At 42.6% G+C, this 20482-nt stretch overlaps 1 protein-coding gene across 1 annotated transcript in view; it reads right to left on the bottom strand.

Moving 5' to 3' along the window:
* Positions 1-4386: 4386 nt before the first annotated feature.
* The window catches only part of LOC311035139 (dual E2 ubiquitin-conjugating enzyme/E3 ubiquitin-protein ligase BIRC6-like), a gene marked incomplete at both ends in the record, with an annotated part of 28799 nt that continues 12703 nt past the window's right edge, over positions 4387-20482 (bottom strand). The window contains 19 exons of the mRNA XM_084043221.1: positions 4387-4571; positions 5889-6010; positions 6361-6379; positions 7088-7198; positions 7274-7370; positions 7694-7869; positions 8440-8784; positions 8964-9074; positions 9680-9806; positions 10618-10781; positions 11098-11214; positions 11950-12103; positions 12655-12788; positions 13567-13773; positions 14116-14299; positions 15058-15273; positions 15507-15638; positions 16306-16433; positions 16941-17078. Coding sequence (XP_083899347.1) covers positions 4387-4571; positions 5889-6010; positions 6361-6379; positions 7088-7198; positions 7274-7370; positions 7694-7869; positions 8440-8784; positions 8964-9074; positions 9680-9806; positions 10618-10781; positions 11098-11214; positions 11950-12103; positions 12655-12788; positions 13567-13773; positions 14116-14299; positions 15058-15273; positions 15507-15638; positions 16306-16433; positions 16941-17078 — 2867 coding nt within the window. The remainder of the gene's footprint in view (positions 4572-5888; positions 6011-6360; positions 6380-7087; positions 7199-7273; positions 7371-7693; positions 7870-8439; positions 8785-8963; positions 9075-9679; positions 9807-10617; positions 10782-11097; positions 11215-11949; positions 12104-12654; positions 12789-13566; positions 13774-14115; positions 14300-15057; positions 15274-15506; positions 15639-16305; positions 16434-16940; positions 17079-20482) is intronic.

Genomic DNA, 20482 nt, shown 5'->3' on the forward strand with positions numbered 1-20482 from the left:
CATTTGCTTCTGGGGATTCGACAAATGTCTTCTAAATCAGTTTTTGAAAAAACGTATGTTGAAACGTATGTTGACATGAAACGTTTTCATGTCAAGGACCCCCCAAAAGATTCTAACATGAAGGACCATCCAGTCCAAAGGAAACATTTTAAACAGTAATCGTCATATTGTCTGTACTCACAGTCAGTGGTGTAATTAAGTAACTAAGTACTCAAGTACTGTACCTAAGTACAATTTTGAGGTACTTTTACTTTACTGGAGTATTTCCAATTGTCTATACTTTTACTTCTACTCCACTACATCTCAGAGGCAAATATTGTACTTTTACTCCACTACAACTATTTGAAAACTTTAGTTGCTAGTTACATTGCAGATATAAATGATTACATTATAAAACATACATTAACCGCTTTAGCCCATTTTAAACCTAGGCTACTTGAAAATAGCAGATCTACAAGCTCACAACGCGTCCTGAGCTTGTAGATCTGCTATTTTCAAACATTTTAGTACTTTTACTTTTGGTACTTTAAACACATTTTCAAACCAATACTTTCGTACTTTTAATGTCTGTCTGTCTGTCTGTCTGTGTGTGCTGGAGAACCCAGTACCCCACATGTCTGTCTGTCAGAGCCTTCTAGGGCTCTAAAGGTCCTATACTTCAACTAAATGTCCATGTCATTACAGTTCTCAGATAGCGTCCATACTCACTCAGAAACGTGTTGAAATGTCTCTCACTCTCTCTTCTCCTCCAGACTAGTGTGTTAGTTGACCACAAGTGAGCCAGTCTTCATTTTAACTCTTTTATACTTGTGTTTGATGGAGTGCAATATAGAACGATTACATCCCCACATCCACAGCACTGGCCTTCCCCTCTGGTTCATGGCCAGTGGGGTTTGTTAAACAAAAAACAGCTGTCGAGACTGCTCCTAAACATCTCTCAGTGGATAAACACCTATCCATTGAAAAAATGATCAAATCGTTTGGCGTTGGCTTGCACATGATACATCTTAATGTGAATTCTCTAGCAGGAGACAAGCTAACACAAATCAAGCAGATGTTTTATGATGGTAAGGTTGACATTTTAACTTTCTCTGAAACAAAACTTGATCAAGCGATAACTGATTCTGTGATTGAGATTGAAAACTACAAACTCTTCAGGAAAGATAGGAACAGAAACGGGGGTGGTGTTTGCATGTATGTTCATACTGACAATGTCTGCATCCTTCGGGAAGACCTGATGGATGAAAACATTGAAGCTGTGTGGGTCGAGATCATTTTTAAACATTCCAAACCTGTGCTAGTCGGTACCATATACAGACCTCCTAACCAGACTGATTTCTATGATAGACTTGATGAATGCTTAGCTAAAGTGGACCATGCGGAGACGATTCTTCTTGGTGATTTTAACACTGACATACTCCGCAAGGAAGCGTCAGTGTATAAGTCATTCAAGGCGTGTTGTGATCGGCATTCACTCCACCAGCTGATCACTCAGCCCACAAGGCTGTGTGTTTCCTCTCAAACTACCATAGATCTCATTCTAACAACGGACAAGGAAAAAATCCTAAATAGTGGTGTTTCCACCTGTGGCATATCTGATCACAACATGATCTTCTGCACCAGAAAGAAACGTAAACCTAAGACCGGTTACCACAAAACAGTCACAATCAGAGACCTCAAAAATTATAAGAGTGAGGACTTAGATCACAGACTGGAGGAACAGGATTGGTCCGACGTTCTAAACAGCACACAGGTAGACGAATCCTGGCTTTGTTTCAAAACCAAATTCATTCAAATTTTGGACAGTGTGGCTCCCATGAAAACCATCAGGGTCAAAACCCGCTCGGTACCATGGATGAATTCGGACATCCTTACTGCCATGAAAGTCAGAGACAAAAAGTGTTCTGAGCTTCATAAAAGTAGGATCAAACTAGCCAAATGTTTTAACAAAGGTCTCGAATCCCACGTAGCTAAACTTGAAAAGGAAAAAAACAAGCTAAGAAACAAGGTAAATAGCATGCTCCTGTTAGCAGAAAAAAGCTACCTCGATGACAAGATTGAGGAAAATCGAAAAAAACCACGAGAGCTTTGGAGGCTACTCAAGAACCTCCTAGGCTGCAGCAAAAAATTGAAAACCAGGCTTTCAAACTTAAGCCTCAAGGTGAATGACACTCTCATTTCATCCAAACACGAAGTGAGTAAAATCCTCAACATATTCTTCACGACCGTAGCCTCAGATTTGGTTGAAAAACTTCCTCCACACTCTGGGAGATATGGTGAGGAGTATGTTGTCTCATTTTACGAAAAACAGGGTGTTTGCAAAGATGACTTTAAACTCTCCCCTGTGAAAACAGAAGAGGTGTTTAAAAAATTGAGTGCTCTTCATCAACACAGAGCCACAGGCCTCGACAATATCCCCCCCAAATTTCTAAAAGACTCAGCCGCCTCCATTGCTCCAATCATTACCCACATATTCAACCTCTCCACCACACAGGGACAGGTCCCCAACGACTTCAAAAAAGCAAGGGTGACCCCTCTGTTCAAAAAAGGAAACCAATTAGACCCTGGCAACTACCGCCCTATTTCTATTCTAAGCTCCATCTCGAAAGTCATGGAAAAAATAGTCTATGAACAGGTCGACAAGTATCTTGCCGAGAAAAATCTAATCTACAAATTCCAATCTGGCTTCAGAACAAACCACTCCACTGACACATGCCTTCTCTATTTGAACGACTCTATCAAACAAGAGATTGAAAAGGGCAAATATTGCGGCATGGTCATGCTGGACCTCCAGAAGGCTTTTGACACCGTTAATCACCCGATTATGATCAATAAGCTCAGAGCAATAGGTTTTGATGACACGTCAGTGAACTGGATGAGATCCTACCTGGAAGGGAGGGAGCAAGTGGTGGAAGTAAACAGCACCCAGTCCCCCCCCCTCCCAGTGACTTGTGGTGTTCCCCAAGGAAGTATACTAGGACCCTTACTGTTCCTGATATATGTGAATGACATGTCGTCAGCCTGCGACTGCAACCTGTTCCTGTTCGCAGATGACTCGGCCCTGCTAGTCTCGGACAGGGACAGGCTGCAGGTTGAGAAAACTCTCAGCTCTGAACTCAACAAGATCTGCATCTGGCTCTCCGACAACAAGCTCTCATTACACCTGGGCAAAACGGAATGCATCCTCTTTGGGTCCACTCCTAACCTCAGAAAGGCAGAGAGCTTCACGATCAAAGCGGGTGATGATATCATCAAAAGAAAAAACGAAATTACCTACCTGGGCTCTATCTTGGAGGCTGACCTCTCTGGTGACAAAAATGCTGAAAAAACGATCAAAACGGTCCACAAAAAAACACGCTTTTTGCGGAGTATTGATCGTAAAGTCAGTAAGAAGACTCTGAAGACTCTTGCAGTGGCCCTCATACAAGGTCATTACGATTATGCATGTACTTCATGGTATCACAACACCACCAAGGCCTTAAAAACAAGGCTCCAAACATCCCAAAACAAACTAGTAAGGCTACTTCTTGGCCTCAACTACAAAATCCATCTAACCCCTGATCATTTTGATAAGATTGGATGGCTTAGGGTTGCGGACAGAGTACAGCAACTTGCTATGGGCCTGGTCTTCAAGATATATCACAACATTGGGATCCCCCTGTATTTGTCAAAATACTTCCAAAATGTTAATGATGTCCACAATCACAATACCAGAGGCAGCTCCACAAACCTTGTCCAACCCTTTTTTGGCTCAACAAAGGGAAGTAACTCGTTCTCATGCTATTCATCAAAAATGTGGAACGCCCTACCAAAAGGAGTAAAGGAGTGTAAAACCCTACTCTCTTTCAAAACAGCCCTAAAGATACACCTTCAGGAGGCTGCAATTGGAAAATGGCCCCTGTCTAAGTCCTAACCTAACCTACCCCCCTACCCCCCCCCCCCTCTCTCCTTCTCCTTTTGTACATATTTCTCACCCTTCATACCAGTAACCTGTAAACTGATTGTATGACATTCTATAGTAGTTGTGTATATCTGTCTGTCTCTTATATGTCATCATGATTTGTGTGCATGGGGAACTCATTTGAAACAAGCTCTGTGCTTTTATGAGTCTTCCAGTTTAGTAGACCTTGTATTGTGAATTTGTACTTCCATGTACTGTTGTTCTCATGTCTTACTAAATAAAGTACATCAATCAATCAATCCCTATTTGGGCTGCTGCAGTTGTGCACACTTTTTTGCCTTACTAAAAAAAAAGACAATTTAACAATATAATTTATACTCACAAAAATAACTGATCTACAAGCTAACAATGTGTCGTGATGCGACGTGTTAGCATGTAGATAAGTTATTTTTGGCAAGCAACACCCAAGTGAACTGTCAGAATACCTCTTCAACGTAGTCGTGTCCAACAGGCTGCACGTCGTTCTGCAGTGCAGCTAGCGCCGCCGCAGACAGCCAATCAGAGACATCATTCTTGATCTCTGGGGCAGCCATGGAGGGTGGCGTTGGCTTGGATATCTCCGCCGCCTTCATCTCATCCGCTTTCGCCGTGGTCTGCAGTTTGTTTCCTCCTGCAAGGGGCGAAGGGGGAGGTAGGGTTCTTTAGTCTCAGACCATTGCTATTGGGCACAAACCCTCTTACAATATTTCATAAATTGCCTATTTAGTGGCGAAAATAGGCGATGCAAGGTGTTGTGAGTTTGCAGATGGCATTGGATGAAGTGAACAGCCAACAAATACGATAAAACCCGAAATTGTGTCTACTAATGACTTCATCCTTACTGCTCCAAAAGACCACAGCTAGTGAAGTTATTATTTGTAGCAGGGCCAAAAGTTACCGTAAACTTACCATAGACATTAGTGAACACCCAACCTCTAATCGTAAATACACACAAAAAATTAATTGATTAACCGATAAGAATTTGCAAATCAAAATTTTTATCATGCAAAAACAAACAAAACATCACTATTAACACACAATCCCATTCAAAGATTCTTAGTATTGGTTTACTTAAAACTGTGACATTCCATTTTACATTTTACTGAGGAGTCACTAGTCCACAGATGCTTTGACTAATGGACAGCATACAAATGCAATAAATCACAATAATAATTAAAAAGAAAAAGGAAAACAATGACCGTTTCCATTTGCAAGGGCCAGGAGTGAACTATTGGCCATTTGACTGCATGGTTAAACTAGGTTATACACTTGTTATTCTACAAGGCACAGAACTTCAAGAAATGTTAGGTTTGGAAACGCACGCCTGGTCGCTGTCCATCACTACACAAGTTGGCAGAGACTTATCCAGACATTGGCATGTAGCCTTTGAGTGCAAAACACGCTCTGTGAAACCAGCTTCACTCTTTATTAGTGATGAGTGTTTGAACCACTTTCAACCTGGTGTCCCTATTTTGGGCACGTCATTATAGGTGCAAATTGTCAAAAAAAAAAGTTTTATAATTTTTAAAGTGAAAATGGAAGTTGTTTTCTTTATTCATTGTGTGATAAGTACATAGGGGTTCAATGACTTAAACCCTATATACTTAGATGGGTGTGCAAGGGGTCTGTAATTGGCCCCGTCCTTTTCTATCACTCATCAATCTCTGCCGATCTACAAGCTCACACAATGCCTCGTGACGTGTAGTGAGACGATTTTTGTTTTCACTGAATGTTTGCCTATTACGACAAGCCCCGAATAGGGACGCTAGGATTCATGTGGTTGAACTGGCTAAATGCAGAGCTATACTAATCAAACAGGAATACAGCAAAAACACAGAACAGAGCATAATGGCAACAAGGTGAAGAATGAAGTCATTGTCAAATACCGCCAAGAGACGTCAACATTCAAAGGGGACCTACTGACCTACTGACCTACTGACCTACTGACCGACAGAGTTGGTCCCCCCGCCACCGCTCACTATGTTGACCGGCTTCAGGTAGGAGGAGTTGTGGGTGGAGGCAGAAGCATTGGAGGAGGAGGTGCCCAGGGACGAAGAGGTGGTGCTGGAGCTGCCCAGGCCAGAGGAGGGGGTCTTACTGGAGGAGGAGGAGGTCTGGGTGAAGGGATGGGTTTCCCCAGCTTGGTGTGAAGCTTCACCACCTGGGGAACGGAGCAGAGCAACACGTTTGAGGGTTTGTTTTCCAAACAACAATGCTCTCATATCATAAATCTCATATTTGGGAACACACATGTTGACATCTTTGTTATAATTGCCAAAACACGTCAAAGCTAAAGTTCCCCTTATGACTTATGAAGCTGTAAAAGGATTGGCTTATGTCTTTATTAAACCAGATATGCAAATATGTTCTGTTTTTTTTTGTCCTTCCAAACACCTGAACCAAGCATAGAACTTGCGTACCGGTCAAATATGCATACATCTGTGCCAAATATACACAGTATAGAGACAAGTACACAACGTCCAGTAAGCCTGCCTGTGTGTGGGCGTGTGTATATTGAATGAGGGTTAATATCTTTTGTGACCGTTTACAATCCATTATGTTCCTAAATAATGTGTTTATCGGTGTCAGCCAGGGGTCTATAATGGGCCCCCTCCTTTTTTACCCCTTTACAAATATCTACAATCTCACAGTGCGACACGTTGAAAGATTGTAGATTAATGTAGTTAACCACATTAATCCTGGCTTACCCATTTTGGGCATGCCATTATAGCCAAAGGTTTAAAGACTTAAAAAATATATTTATCAAAGTTCTCAAATTTTGAAAAATAGTCAATGTATAAAACTTCATAAGACAAGCTGTGAGCTTGTATCCAAATGGACCCTAATGCAGTGGTGGGGTCCAGGGACCCTCAGGGTTCCTTGAGGTGGTTCAAAATAGACACATACAGGTCTGGAACTTTTGAGAGTGTACAAATGGAACCAAATGGACCCGTACAGGTCCATTTGGTTCCATTTGTACACTCTCAGAGTTATGAGGGGTCATTGAAATTAAAAAGTTTGAGCACCACTGGCCTAATGCACACCAAACTGGAGGTCATCAAAGTTTTTAAAAAGCTTTGAGAATGACAGCTCTAGGAGGACTTTTCTTCACCATGACGAGTCCAGTCAGTGGCGAGTTGAACGTACCTGTCTGATAGTAGGACTCTGCCACTGTGGGCTGGGGCTGTGCTGCGGCCACAGCTGATGTAGCGATGGGCTGCTGGTAGTATTGCTTGGGGTCATAAGCGACAGCCGGGGCTGTAGACCGCACATACGAATATGTGTCCTAATAGAAATGTGTATGTGTGTTTGTGTGTGCGCGCGCATATGCACCCATGTCATGGAAGGCCTTGAGAGCTTCGCTGGTGTCCAACACTCGGAGGATGAACCAAAGTAGAGGTTCAGAGAGCTGACAGGTGGAAAGAGAACCCTAGGAAAATGGAAAATGAAATACACCACTTTTTAATACGGCCAAAACCCACTGAATTTGTCATAAATTCAATTTTAACCTCCATGAATTAGCATGTGCTAGGAAAATGTGTTGAGCATGCATGTTCTTTTTTCCTGCAATGTCCCACTTAACACTCATGAAGCTAAACACGTTTTACCCCTGAGATTAGGTAAAACAGGTCAATGTCATTTGTCATTTTGACAAACCACAAGGAACGTTTATCAGAAAGTGCAAACTATTTTCCAGAGCATCTGTGATGCATGTAAACCCCAAGCTGCCTTCAACGTGTGCTCTTTCCTCACCTGTCTGCCCATGTAGCCACAGGCCATGTATGTGAGTATGGGCTGCAACATGACCTGGACCGAGGTGGCCCTCTTGCTGAGAGTTGTGAGGATGGTGAACAGGCCGTCGCCCACGGAGATGGCATCTAGACCACCGTGGAAGTTCTTGTGTTTGGTCAGGTGAAGACCACTGGCTCCTACAGAGGGAAAACAACCACCATCAACTGAGCCAGTTTATTAATGAGATTTGAACACATGCAGTAATGGTTTCCGATACAGAAGGCAGCAACATGATCAAGTTAAGTCCTCACGGAGTTGTCTTGCTTTTCTTCAGCTTGTTAACGCGTAACTAGAAAGTTCATCATTTCAAACCGGAAGCAATGCAGTCAGATGGAAAAATTAATAATTGACTTTGACAAAAGACACTTGTCACATTGTAACAGGGTTTCTACACTTGGGTTCACCTTAAAGGCTTATTAGTATTCCTTATTTATGCCAATGCATTCCATCAGCCGGTTAATGGCCTAGCTTGTGGCTAGTGGTATAATTATAATAATTGTTTTATGGAGTCTTAGGGCAGGACAAATGGCATAACACTTTCCGCATAAAGGGGCCAGGTATCCAGGAGGGGCCAGATCCAGGACCATTTTAAATACTTTATATATGGACACAAAAACAATGTCTAGGCTTTATGTGGATGGTGTTAATACTTGTGGTAAAGACGACTCCTGCTTCAAAACAGAGACCCTAGGATTACAAGCACTTACTCCATGGACCAAAGTATGTCCATGGATGATGGCAGTGAAACACATAAGTTGTCACTACACAGAACACCATGACAAGACACTCGTACCTCTCATTGGACAGGATGTGCATGAGCTTGAGCAGGAACTCGCTGAACATCTGCGGGCAGGTGGATGACAGGTGCACCTGCAGTCGGGTGAGGAACTCCTGCATGGCCTGGGTGGCAGTGGGGCCCACCTGGGAGCTGTGCTGGCTGGTTCCGTGGGGGTTGCTGCCGGAGAGGAAGCGAACCAGGAAATGCACCAGTGTGGGGTCGGACACCATCTGCTGAGCCGTGCTTTCCTGACCACCCAGCCCATTGCTGGAGGCTGCAAAAAAACAAGGAAGTCAGCAGTATCTTACGTAGGGAACCAAGGGGGTAATTTATTAATTCATTCATCATACACATACAAAATGGTAAGGTTGAAAACAACAACACTGACTTAATTCAGATTAGATATATATAAACCTCTTTCTAAAAAAAACATACCAAGTGTTGAGTACTGACCACAGGCCGGCATGTTCGTCATGAGGGTGAGCGAGTGAAGAACCAGACACCAGGTCCTCAGGGAAGTGTTGGGATACCAAGCCAGCACGGTAAGGAAACTGCTGATGGAGGCTGAATACACATACACATGCAGTAAAATCCTGGTTGTTAATATTACTCTGATAGTGTACAAATGTTTTTTGCCTTTAAAATTAAGATAGCTTTTATGGTCTTTCAGTACATTTTTCCCGAATAATAATACAATATTCAAAGAATAGTATGTTGTGTGTGTATTAAAGACGGCCAGCTTGCCAAATCAAGATTTACTGCTGGGGGTTAAGTCATCTTGCTACACAGCATGCTTTCTAACACTGAAAGCCTTTTCTCGTCTCTCCCATAAATCAGTTTTTTCACTAGCAAGCCGGAGAAGATAAAACCTGTTTCCACACAGTACTTTATTTTTTTGACATTCCAAAAGAACTGTGATGAGGAACCACTAGAGGAATCACTGTAGGTCAAAACTTTACACGTTTGAATAGATTATTTTCTCTCTTTTTTTTTCATTTTATGCTTTATTTCAGAGGCAGACAGGGAGGAGAGAAATGCAAGACAAGATGGGGGATTCAGATTCAAACCCATATCCTCACGCTCCCTAGGAGCATAATTATCCTGCACTAACTGGCTGAGTCACCAGGCACCCTCAGAAAAGTACATACAGCATTATGATGAACACTGACCTTGGTTGAGTGGGATGGCGGGCACTCGGCTGGCATTGAACATGAATATGTCAGAGCCGCTCTCTTCTGTGCCATTGGAGCAGGAGTTGAGGCTGAGGGTCAGCCACAGCTGCAGAAGGGACTCCAACTAAAGCACAAAACACCTCATCAGTGGGATGGAAACACACCAAATGTGTAAATAAATGCAACTGATGGTGACCTTGTAAGCCTTTGAAGTCAGTTTTAATCTAAGCCTGTAGAAGTGGTATTGAATTCAGGGAGTTTATAGTACAGCTAATTGAAAAGGGACGAAGGTTTCATGAACCCATGGAAAAACACAGACACCTAGGGTAAGGGGCACATTACATTACCGCCACTGTTTCCCAAATACCAAGCTGTGGAGTGTCGAAAGGGAATGGGTGGACAAGGACAGAGTGACATGCCGTAACGCATCATAACTCTCTAACCTTTTGCATGTGTGTTTTGATTGCACAGTATCTGCTGTAATGTAGCCATGCTGTATGGCAAAGATTGATATTTGTTCCGTCTCCTCCTGCCCTGAAACCAGGTTCAACTTGTATTTATTGTTTAGTTTTTAGCGGTGCCAACCGCTCTATATCTGACTTTGTCTGTGTGTCCGTGTGTCCGGGTGTCCGTGTGTCTGTCCGGGTGTGTGTCTGTCGGGGTGTGTGTCCAATAAACAAACATTGATGACAACATCAATACGGGGCTCATCAAAGGCACCGCTTCCTTCACACAGGGTGTGATTTTTGAGTGGTGCCAACCACTCCTATATCTGACTTTGTCTGTGTGTCCGTGTGTCCGGGTGTGTGTCTGTCCGGGTGTGTGTCCAATAAACAAACATTGATGACAACATCAATACGGGGCTCATCAAAGGCACCACTCTCTTCACACAGGGTGTGATTTTTTCTAACTAGGTAGTGGTACTGCATTCTGACCTGCACATGGTGGACCTGCAGCATGGAGAACAGTTTGTTGAAGCAAGCGCTCAGCATGGGGATAGAAGAGGCCTGCACCATCAAGCTGCTGACTGGAGGAGAGGATCCTCCCCCTTGCAGCCCCCTCAGCAGGGAGTCATCTGTCCCGTTGGAGGCCTGGGCCACTGGGGACAGGGGGTGGAGAGAAGAGACACACACACGTCATGTCATCTGGTTTGACTACCAGGAAGAACCTACAATGACTATCATTGATCGCTAATGTTGTACACCAATAGTACCTATTCTGAACCTAAATCAAAAAGGTGCAAGTTATTTCGTAGTGTAAAACACTGATAAGAAAAGGGTGATTAATGTAGATTTTTTTGTCCTATGATTCAAGATTTACTTTATTATCCGTTAAAAACAAGTTACAAACCAATCAATTAATGTATTAAGATTTTAATATTTGCTGCTGCTTCCCTGCTCCGTATGTGTGTGTACCTGTAGGTGAAGTTGAAGTGAGGGCTTGTAGGATGGAGTCGGCCTGCAGAGTGGCCATCATTTTGAGCATCAGCTCTGCTTGCTGTTCCAGCCCCACTTCCAGGCGGGCATCCAATGCTGTCAAGAGCAAAGACGGGAAAAGGCCAAAGATTACTACCAGGATTTACCAGATCCTATTGAACTGCTAAACCACTTCTAGCAAGAAATTGAACACTGTTAAATTCTTCATCCTTAACAATGCCAACAATCAGGCAGTGGCTCTAGGGGTAGAGCAGCTGTCTTGGAACTGGAAAGTTCTCGGTTCAATCGAGTTAAGGGATCCATATCAAACATGCAGAATTTGCAGACACTGTTGTAACAAGTGATACCTGCTAAATCGGATCATGACATTTATTGAGTGCAATAAATGTGGGCATCGCTCAGTAAATGAGAATTTCATACTGTATCTGAGGTTAATGTCCATATCAGCTTATAATGGGCGCCAGCTTAAAGATAGCAGTGAAATTGCAAAGAGAGCCTCGTCGTTACACTGCAAGAGTAAACATTTTTAATCAAGACAGTGCTAATGGCACCTCGTCTGGTCACAGCCATGATAATGAAGATTTGACACAAAATGTCCTTCAGCTTGTAGATCTGCAATTTTCGGCTAATGTTCCCCCCAGAATCGGGGCGCTAGGGTTCAAGTGGCTAATGTAAAAAAAAGTTACAAGATTTGGGTGGATTTGGGCGCTCCCCTGTAGTAACTCTGAGGACCCCCTAGGGGTCCCGGAACCCCTGTTGAAGACCCCTGCCCTAAAGAAATGAAAAGAATAATTGAACTACAATGTCTACATTCACTAGCCCCTTTCTCACCTTGTGACACAGAAACGGAGAGACCCTGTGAGCCGGTCTTTTCCACAGCAGCTGGCGGTTTGGACACGGGGATACCAACCCCTCCTATGTAGGGGTTGTATCCATACGTGCCATAGTCAGCGCCCCAGTAGTCATACCAGGTGCTGCTTATAGGCTGAAGGACAGGAGGGAGGGAGGGAGCAATAGACAAAAACAAAAATACAAAATGTAATCATTCCTTTCTCAACACACATACCTGTACATTTGTGCTTGCATGCAAACTACCACAAGACAGCACAAGACAAAAGATAAATAAATAAAACCGCTACAGTTGGTTTAATAGTTGCCTATGGCTACATTTACATGCAAGAACATTTTAAATTACAAACTGAGAAAGGAAGAGTAACACTTTACCGACGATGGTTAGCTTGGCCAATTGAATGCATCTACACAATTTAATAGGTATTCAGTAGTGTTGTGGAGCTGTGTACTGTGCAGTAACAATTCAAATATCTTTTGGATGGGTTGAGGTCAGTGTAGCTACATTATTGATGCGCTTGGTGTTCATTTGAACTGGTGCTTGAACTGATTTATTTTTCACTAAATCAATTGTTAACTGGAGGGTGCTATGGCCAATACCACTAGCCAAATACCAATACAGTATAGGAGAAAACACAGAATAAATGCAGAGTTGAACAGAGACAAGGGAAGTCAGGCTTAACATACCTTAAATACTTTGGCGGCGAGTGGATCCTTTTCCAAATCAATATCTAAAGGATCAATATCAACATCCATCAGGTCTTGTAGCAAGTCAAAGTCTATGTCTTTATCTTTTTCCAAAGATGATAGAGGTGGAGCACCTTTGGATAACGAAAACAGCTTTAATATTGCCAAGCAAGCACACTAAAAAAACAACCAGCAAGTAAACTCAAACTGGCCTTTCTTTAGAAAGTTACTAGGCAATTTTAAGGCCGATTAAAATCACTGGTTTCTCTGTAATATAGGGAGAGTCCAGACAAAGGATTTGTTGGCCAACACTACTCGAAACCATCTGACAACTTCATCAAATCCAACCAACTCTACCAAATCTGTGCATTCTTATAGGAATGTCAAAATCATAGAGAAGAGCCAAATTGAGTTGAAGGTGGTTTCTACTACTACATTTATGTCAGTAATTACAGCCTAAGACAGACATAATAGTTTACAAATGGAATACAAATCTAATCATGACCATGCAAACATGACTGCAGTTGACATAAGAAAACGCATGTAATCAAATTGACATGCCATGAATCTGCAATGTTTGAACTCTCACTTCAAAAAGACAAAAACACAAAAAAACTGTACATTAACGATGAAGGCTGTTAGAAAAACCTGCAAATACCCTATAAAAAACAAAACAGAATTTCCGCACAGGAAGCCATACAAGTACTGCAAAACAACACTGTGGAAGAAAACAAAATACAACATGCAGCTATGAAAAGAAGAGGGGAAGGAAGGGAAGAAAACATTTTTTTAAAACATAAAATGCATCACCATCATCATGATCATACAAATGTGAGGGTTCATGGGGGGAAAAAAATCCATGTGGTGCTTTTGGGAGCGTGTGTGTGTTTACGGGGTGGCCTACCAACGCACTTTGGAAAACAGAGGAGGTACCAGGTGTACCTGTGATGATATCAGGCGCCAGGACCTCTTCGATGCTTTCCACCAGGGGGATGGGCGTCTGCTGGGGCAGGGAGTCGTCCGAGTCGGCCCCTGCCCCTGAAGAGGACGACGTGCCGGCCTCCTCCCCCAACGCCCCTTCGACCATCACATCCAGAGAGCCCGGGGACAGCAGTTCACCTGGGGGACGAGGAGGACATAATTGATTACATAAATTACTTTGTGGGCCTTATGTGTCCTTAAAGTAAAGAAAATAAGAAAAAAACTGTAAAACGGTGTCACGCAAAAAAATGCGTTGAGTGCATGTACTGTAGTAGTACCATGTACTGTAGATCAGCTATTTTCGCTTGTAGATCAGCTATTTTCGCTTGTAGTTTTGCCATTTTTTAAAAGCTACTATTTAATGTATCAGTTCGATTAACTGTTGCAACCCCTTTGAACAAATATGACACAAACACCACTTGACAATGTCAATGCATGTCCTACCACTCTTATTTGCCCCACAGGAGCAGAACCGCCTACCTGCCAAGATGTCTTGTAGCATGCAGGTGAGTGAGTATTGGGCCCAGGCTCCTCCCCAGGAGATGTCCCCCCGGTTGAAGTCTGTCCCTACCAGGAGGAGCAACAGGCGTTCCAGCTGTTGCTCCGACACTACCTCACACAGGTGGATGGTGGGTCGGGTGAAATTCGCTATCCTAGCTAGGACCTAGAGTGGACACACACACACACACACACCCACACGAGAGAGAGAGTTCATGCTCATGAAGCAATAGTGAACTGAAAAATATACATTTCCTTTTCACTTTCATCTATTAGTCCAGGGGTCTTCAACGTTTTCAGGCCAAGGACCCCTTGGCTGAGAGCGAGATAAAGCAGGGACCCCCATTATATATTGTATAAAATATTTATTTTTTCATAGATTTCATCGGCAGCTTCATAGACTTGTTTCACATGTTGGATTCATGTTAATGTGTATTTCCAGACATGTAACCATGCACTTAAACAATACTTAGTAAACCTGACCTTTCACTCTGTACTTAGTCTGCTCTTTTTTTCCCCTACACCAAACCACTAAAGTTTGGCTAAAGTTCTCCTCAGAATAGGGATGCTTGGTTGAAGTGGTTAATGTAAAAATCACAGAAACATTTGGCGGACCCCTGTAGTAACGCTGAGGACCCCCTAGCGGTTCCGGACCCCCTGTTGAAGACCTCTGTATTAGTCTACAGATTAATAGTTTCATAAATTAATACATCAATTATTAGTACAATACAGACCATCAATCCATCTCTCTTAAAATCACTCCCAGTTCTTTCACTTTTTAATGGCCAGTAATCCATCATTTAATATGGAGGCAGTCAAGAAATCATTTAGGGTGAATAAGATGCAAAAACGTGTCCAAATGACATCTGCTTGCAGACTGACAGGAGGAGTCTAGAAATGCTATTTAATAGGTAGATTTGGGACCTTGCAGACGAAGAGCAGCAGGTCGGCATGGCACGTGAAGTCCATGGAGAGCAGGAAGAGGGCCAGCTTCTGCACGACGGAGATGCAGCGCTCGTGGGCCAGCGTGAAGGGCAGGGGTTCCACCTCGGGGGCCTCCTTGGCCGCCGTGGCCTCCGTGTCCAGCGTGAAGCGGGGACACTCGGCGGTACGCCGCAGACGAATCAGGTCCTTAAAGTGCTGGGATCAAAGGAGCAGTGGGAGAGCGAGGCACGAGGATACCAAGAGTTACTAAGTTGAACGAACATTTAATCATTCTCCATGTTAACCCATGTTCAGAAAGCCAGTCACAATCACAAGTTCAGCCGTTTTAAGAAAGCTAAATAAGGTCTTTCATTAAATTAGGGTAGCGTTGAAGTAGTTTGTTTTCATTGTGGTAGCAGATATGTGATGATTTATGTGGAAATGCTCACCTTTGATGTGGCCTGTTTGAGCTTGGCCTGCTCCACCAGGAGTTTATAGGAGGAACCTTTGTTGCTCTGGATCTTTTTCTTCTCTATCTGCTCCACCAAAGCTTTCTGTTTTGCTTTCAATAGATTTAACTGCTACAATGAAAAGGGCATGATAAATACACAATCCAACACAACACATTTCACCACCGTTTGAACTCTGTGAGAAGCTTTTAGGCCCTGTGTCTTCTAGGCATCTTGTGTGAGCAGAAAAGTGCCAAAGGCGCTGGGAACAACAAAAATGCTCAGAGGCACAGAGCCAGTAGTGTAGCTATCACTACCACGTAACATACGCATAAACACACAAACTCAGCATGAAGATTTAATGTCTGGCCGATGAAGGAGCACATAGAAACGTTATTGTGGTCCATGTAGTATGACTCCAGATTAAAAAGGTACGACTAATATTAGTTTATTACTGTGCAATCAGAGTTTGTGAAAAGTGACATTGAAAAGCAGTGCCTCCATGAAATGATTGTTGCATCGGCACGTGTTGTGACCTTGTAGACCATCTATTTTGACTATTTTTTAAAGTTTTAAAAATGTATAAATATTATGAAAATGTTTATAAAGATCCTGCAGCTCAGAAAATGATGACACTGGAGATTCCAGTACATCTGAAAAACAATCATCACTTCATTTCCAATCTTTTTTTAATGCTTTAATCATGCTTTAATCTGAGTGTTTTGTTTTACGTACTCAACAACAAAGTTGTTGATCGGGATAAAGCTTTTCTAATGGTGTTGGGATGAGACACATTTACCTGCTTGTGGTGGACCAGCTTGTTGCGGATCTTGCGAGAATAGAGTCTGTCCAAGCTACTGTTGCCTTTGGTTGATCTGCTAGAGTTCTGAGACTGCAGACTGTTGTTTATAAAACTCCACTGGTTCCCTGCATTTAATCATGGTGAGACGGATGAAGAGGGCAGAGGAGTTAGTTCAATAACTTTCACTTTTGAGGGGCACTTGCACACAACTCTGACAAAGGCAGTAATTGCCAGGTTACAAAGCTCAAGAAAAGGCAAATACTTAATTTCAATAGTCATAGAATGGACTTGTTTGTGTCAAACCCCTTCTTGCATCCAAAATATTTGTTGCACCAATAAGATTACTAGAAAAAAGCTAACTTTGAGTTCAATTCATTGACTTTATATCCCTCACTTCAAGTTGGTAATAATGTTGTCTAGACACCAGATGGTTATATTGGTGAATTATGTAGGGATTTAAATAAAGAATCAGACTGGCATATGGTTAAGAGTCTGAGGAAGGCTGACACACACAAAGTATTTCCTTGACAGCCAATAAAGAAATGACACCAATGAAAATCTAAGCACACAGACTATGTGAACCGGTCCTGTCATCTCAGTTCTCAGTGGTCGATTGCAGACAGTTCAAGTACCTGTGAAGGTCCTGTCCCTGTCCTTCCCTCCAAGGTGCTTTTTAGAGCCTGCAGCCTCGTCCTCCACACTGGCCACATAGTCCAAAAGTCTAGACACCAGCATCACCACCCAGCTGATCATGGGAATGTCCAGCACACCTTGAAAACAAGCGCATACACAGAATGTAATTTTAACACTCTGGCCAAAAGCAGACAGCAGCATTTCAGATATCATGGTTCAGCACACAGGTTACAATTAGGTCAGCATATCTGGGAAAACTGCTTTCACCTACAACTGTTTCAATAGCTTTCTATTTTGGTAAGTATTTCATCTCCCTCATTTAACTTGCAGTGCCTTTAAGGAGTAGTTCAAAAATCGATTACTCACCCCTTAGAAACTTGAATTCATGGATATTTTTTTGTTTTCGTCGCATTCCTAAGTCAATAATTTGATGACCAGCAGCAGTTCCGGTAGGAGACACAAAGAGACTCTTTGTGTCTCCAACCGGAACCACTGTTTGTCATCAAATTATTGGCTATATCCATGAAGTTTCCATGGGGTGAGTAATCAATAGAAAAAAAGTCATTTTGGGGGTGAACTACGCCTTTAAAGGAAACTTGCAGTCACGTTGCACAATCTGCCAATTCAATGATTTTCTTCTACAATAACGTTATATTAACAGCTTGAAGTTTCTTGAGCCACTATATCATGAAAGGAAATTCTATAGGTCAAAATGATATATATATATAGTTACACTGTTTTGAGCTCAGCTATCTTGTTCATTTGAGCAGACAAGACTCTAGCATTAGGAGATGAGGTCATCCCCTTTGAGGCTCTTAATCTCTCACACTTCCTCAAAGGGAGACACTACTGCTGTAATGTTAATATAGTGCTTTAAATGATTTCATAAAGTTAGTAATGTTTTGTGGTCTTAACTATCTTATATTATTATTGTAATGCTAACAAGTGAAATGGATGTTTCTCTGTACATCCATAGTCAGGCCAGTTTAAAGCAAACAGACAATTAAAATATATTCTCAGTGCTTCAGCCACACTCAGATGAAAGTTGCATAGAACTCTTATCGAGCAGGAGTTTTAGGGAGGATAGATACAGCCCACAGGTGCCCTGAAGGGAGCCAAGGTCGTCTCCCATGGCAGCCGTGAGAGACCGTGAGACAGCAGGGAGGGGGTCCTTGCCCACCCCAACGATGGGTCGCGAGAAGGGATGGGAGCCGCATGCTCGATCCCCTACGGTGGACCAACAGCGACTCCTGTTGATGATTTTTATTCATGTTTTAGTATCTAGATGCCATTCATATAAACGCTTGGAAAATAATATTAGGGCATTGCAAACTTCTCGACTAGCTCGAGAGGAGTGTATCTTCAGAGCTCTGAATTGAACTGTAACCGCTGGTAGAGTATTATTTTTGTATATGACAATTCATTCTGGTTGGTTAATAGGCTCATCAATAATTGTAAACTAGTTTAAGGATAATAAACCATTTTGATTCTTACAATTGTAATCACCTGTGTAGCAATTATTTCAAGGGCTTAACTCCTCACACTATGGAACCACTGAACCAGGTACCTTATCCTTCTCTAGATTTACTTTTATGGAGTTAAGGTTCAGTTGATGTTTTTAACAATTGGTGCCTTGAAACCCGTATTGGTTCGTGAGGAGGACATCCTTTGGCAGGTCTTGACTTTCTTGTCTCGGTTCTGAGCAAACTTGCCCCGGGGTGAGAGATAAGGTTTGCTGAAACCTGTTTCGACTAATTCAGTGATTGGACACTCTAACCTGAGTTTGTTTGACTGAGATAAGCAATTGTCGTAATTCCAAAGCATTGACATAAATTTAGCTATTGTAGGACATTGATTTATAACCAAATTTAGCGGTGTTAATGAATTGTCATTGAGCTGTGTGTTTTAACTGTGCAAATCCTATTGTCAGGGGCGATAGGGAAGACATCTCAGGGAGATAGCCAGATTCCGGGAGTTTGGTATTAATTGTTATTTCTGGGTATTGACAATACAGTCGTCCGGGGCGAAAAAGTAATCTCGGGGAGGTTATAAGATAGACTCGGGGAGTTTTAGTGAGTTATTTTAACGCACGGGTGCGGTTTTTACTCTGATCCGGTATCTAGTCGTCACATAAAGTGCTGTTAAAATCACATATAAGGGATTTATGGGCCAGGGGTTCATACAAAATAACTTCGGGGGAGTTATTACGCTCGGGGAGTGTAGCATATATTATCAATTGTGTGGGAAGGGTGGATTCCTCGCATGAAGCGCGCCGTGCTATGTGAGTTTGCATTTGGGGAAAAGCATTGGGGGGTGTGTACTCGCGACAATCAATCAATTGTCGCATCTCTTCTGTCTATCTCTTTCTAGTTCACTGTTAAATCATTGTATAACATACTACAGTTCATTGCGCTAGGAAGTGTGTGCCGTTTTAGAAAGTTGAAAGAAAAGAGAAAAGGAAAAAAGTGTGTTGGAAAGCAAACAATCTTAAAAAGTGTGAAGAGGATTTGTTGAAACCCCTAAATAACACTTATCAGCAGGGGGACTATAGAAGAGGTTATAGGGGTCCCCGTGACATGTCCCAAGTCAGGTGTTTTAACTGCAATGGTATGGGGCACTTTGCCCGTGATTGCATACAGCCTAGGCGGCAGCGAACACACGGTGGTCAGAGCCAGCAACATTTTTAGATGAGGCAGAATGGGACAGACCAGTTATAGGGGTGTTAAGGCAGGGGGAGGACGGTTACAGGGTTAAGCAGGACCAGCATAGAAGGCAGAGAAAAGTGATTAGAAGAGGGTATGACAGCTAGGAGAGAGGTCAGAGTGCATGCACGCACGGACACACACAACACACAATTGCTTAAGTGGCAGTACACATACGAAACCATACATTTCACACAAGGGAAGCAAAAGTTTGAGGGAAGTAAATAATAATGATGGTATGATTGCTTACTGCCAAATTATAATTGCCATTTTTCAAAGTAAATAACCCGAATGCTGAGGATAATTGCGTTCACATCCGGGGGGTCCACGATGTTTATGGTCTGGACAATTTGCCTTTTCACATGAAGTGACACTGTCTGCAGCTCTTGGACGTGACATTACAGGCGGGAAGGGGTCAGTCTATACGAACTGGGATATAAACAATGCTGCAGGATTGTTTGCAATGCACATGCGAAACGTGCAGGAGAAGGAACTGTATCGACTGAGCATTTGGGGTTGCTCTGGAAAACATAAACTGTTGTACATTTGTCTTCTGGCAGGGGGACTGAGGAGTGCTGTCACGTGACCATTACCGAGCCACTGGAAGATGTTAAACCAGGCTCTCTGGCCCATGCATGTGAAAGCAAAATTTCCTCTGGCAAGTTGGTAATTGAATTATTAAATGGTCAAAGTAGGGCAGAGTGCACCTTTAGTTGTATGTTTGAAAAAAAACAAGAAAAAACACAGTTTTTTTTTTTTTTTTAAGGGGGAGAGAGACAAGTAGCCTACTGATGTATTATAGCACAACATTAAAGTCCACAGAACAGAATGGAGAAAAC

The sequence above is a fragment of the Gymnoscopelus microlampas genome, assembly GCF_963454915.1.
Source record: "Gymnoscopelus microlampas genome assembly, chromosome: 19".
NCBI classification, from domain to species: domain Eukaryota; kingdom Metazoa; phylum Chordata; class Actinopteri; order Myctophiformes; family Myctophidae; genus Gymnoscopelus; species Gymnoscopelus microlampas.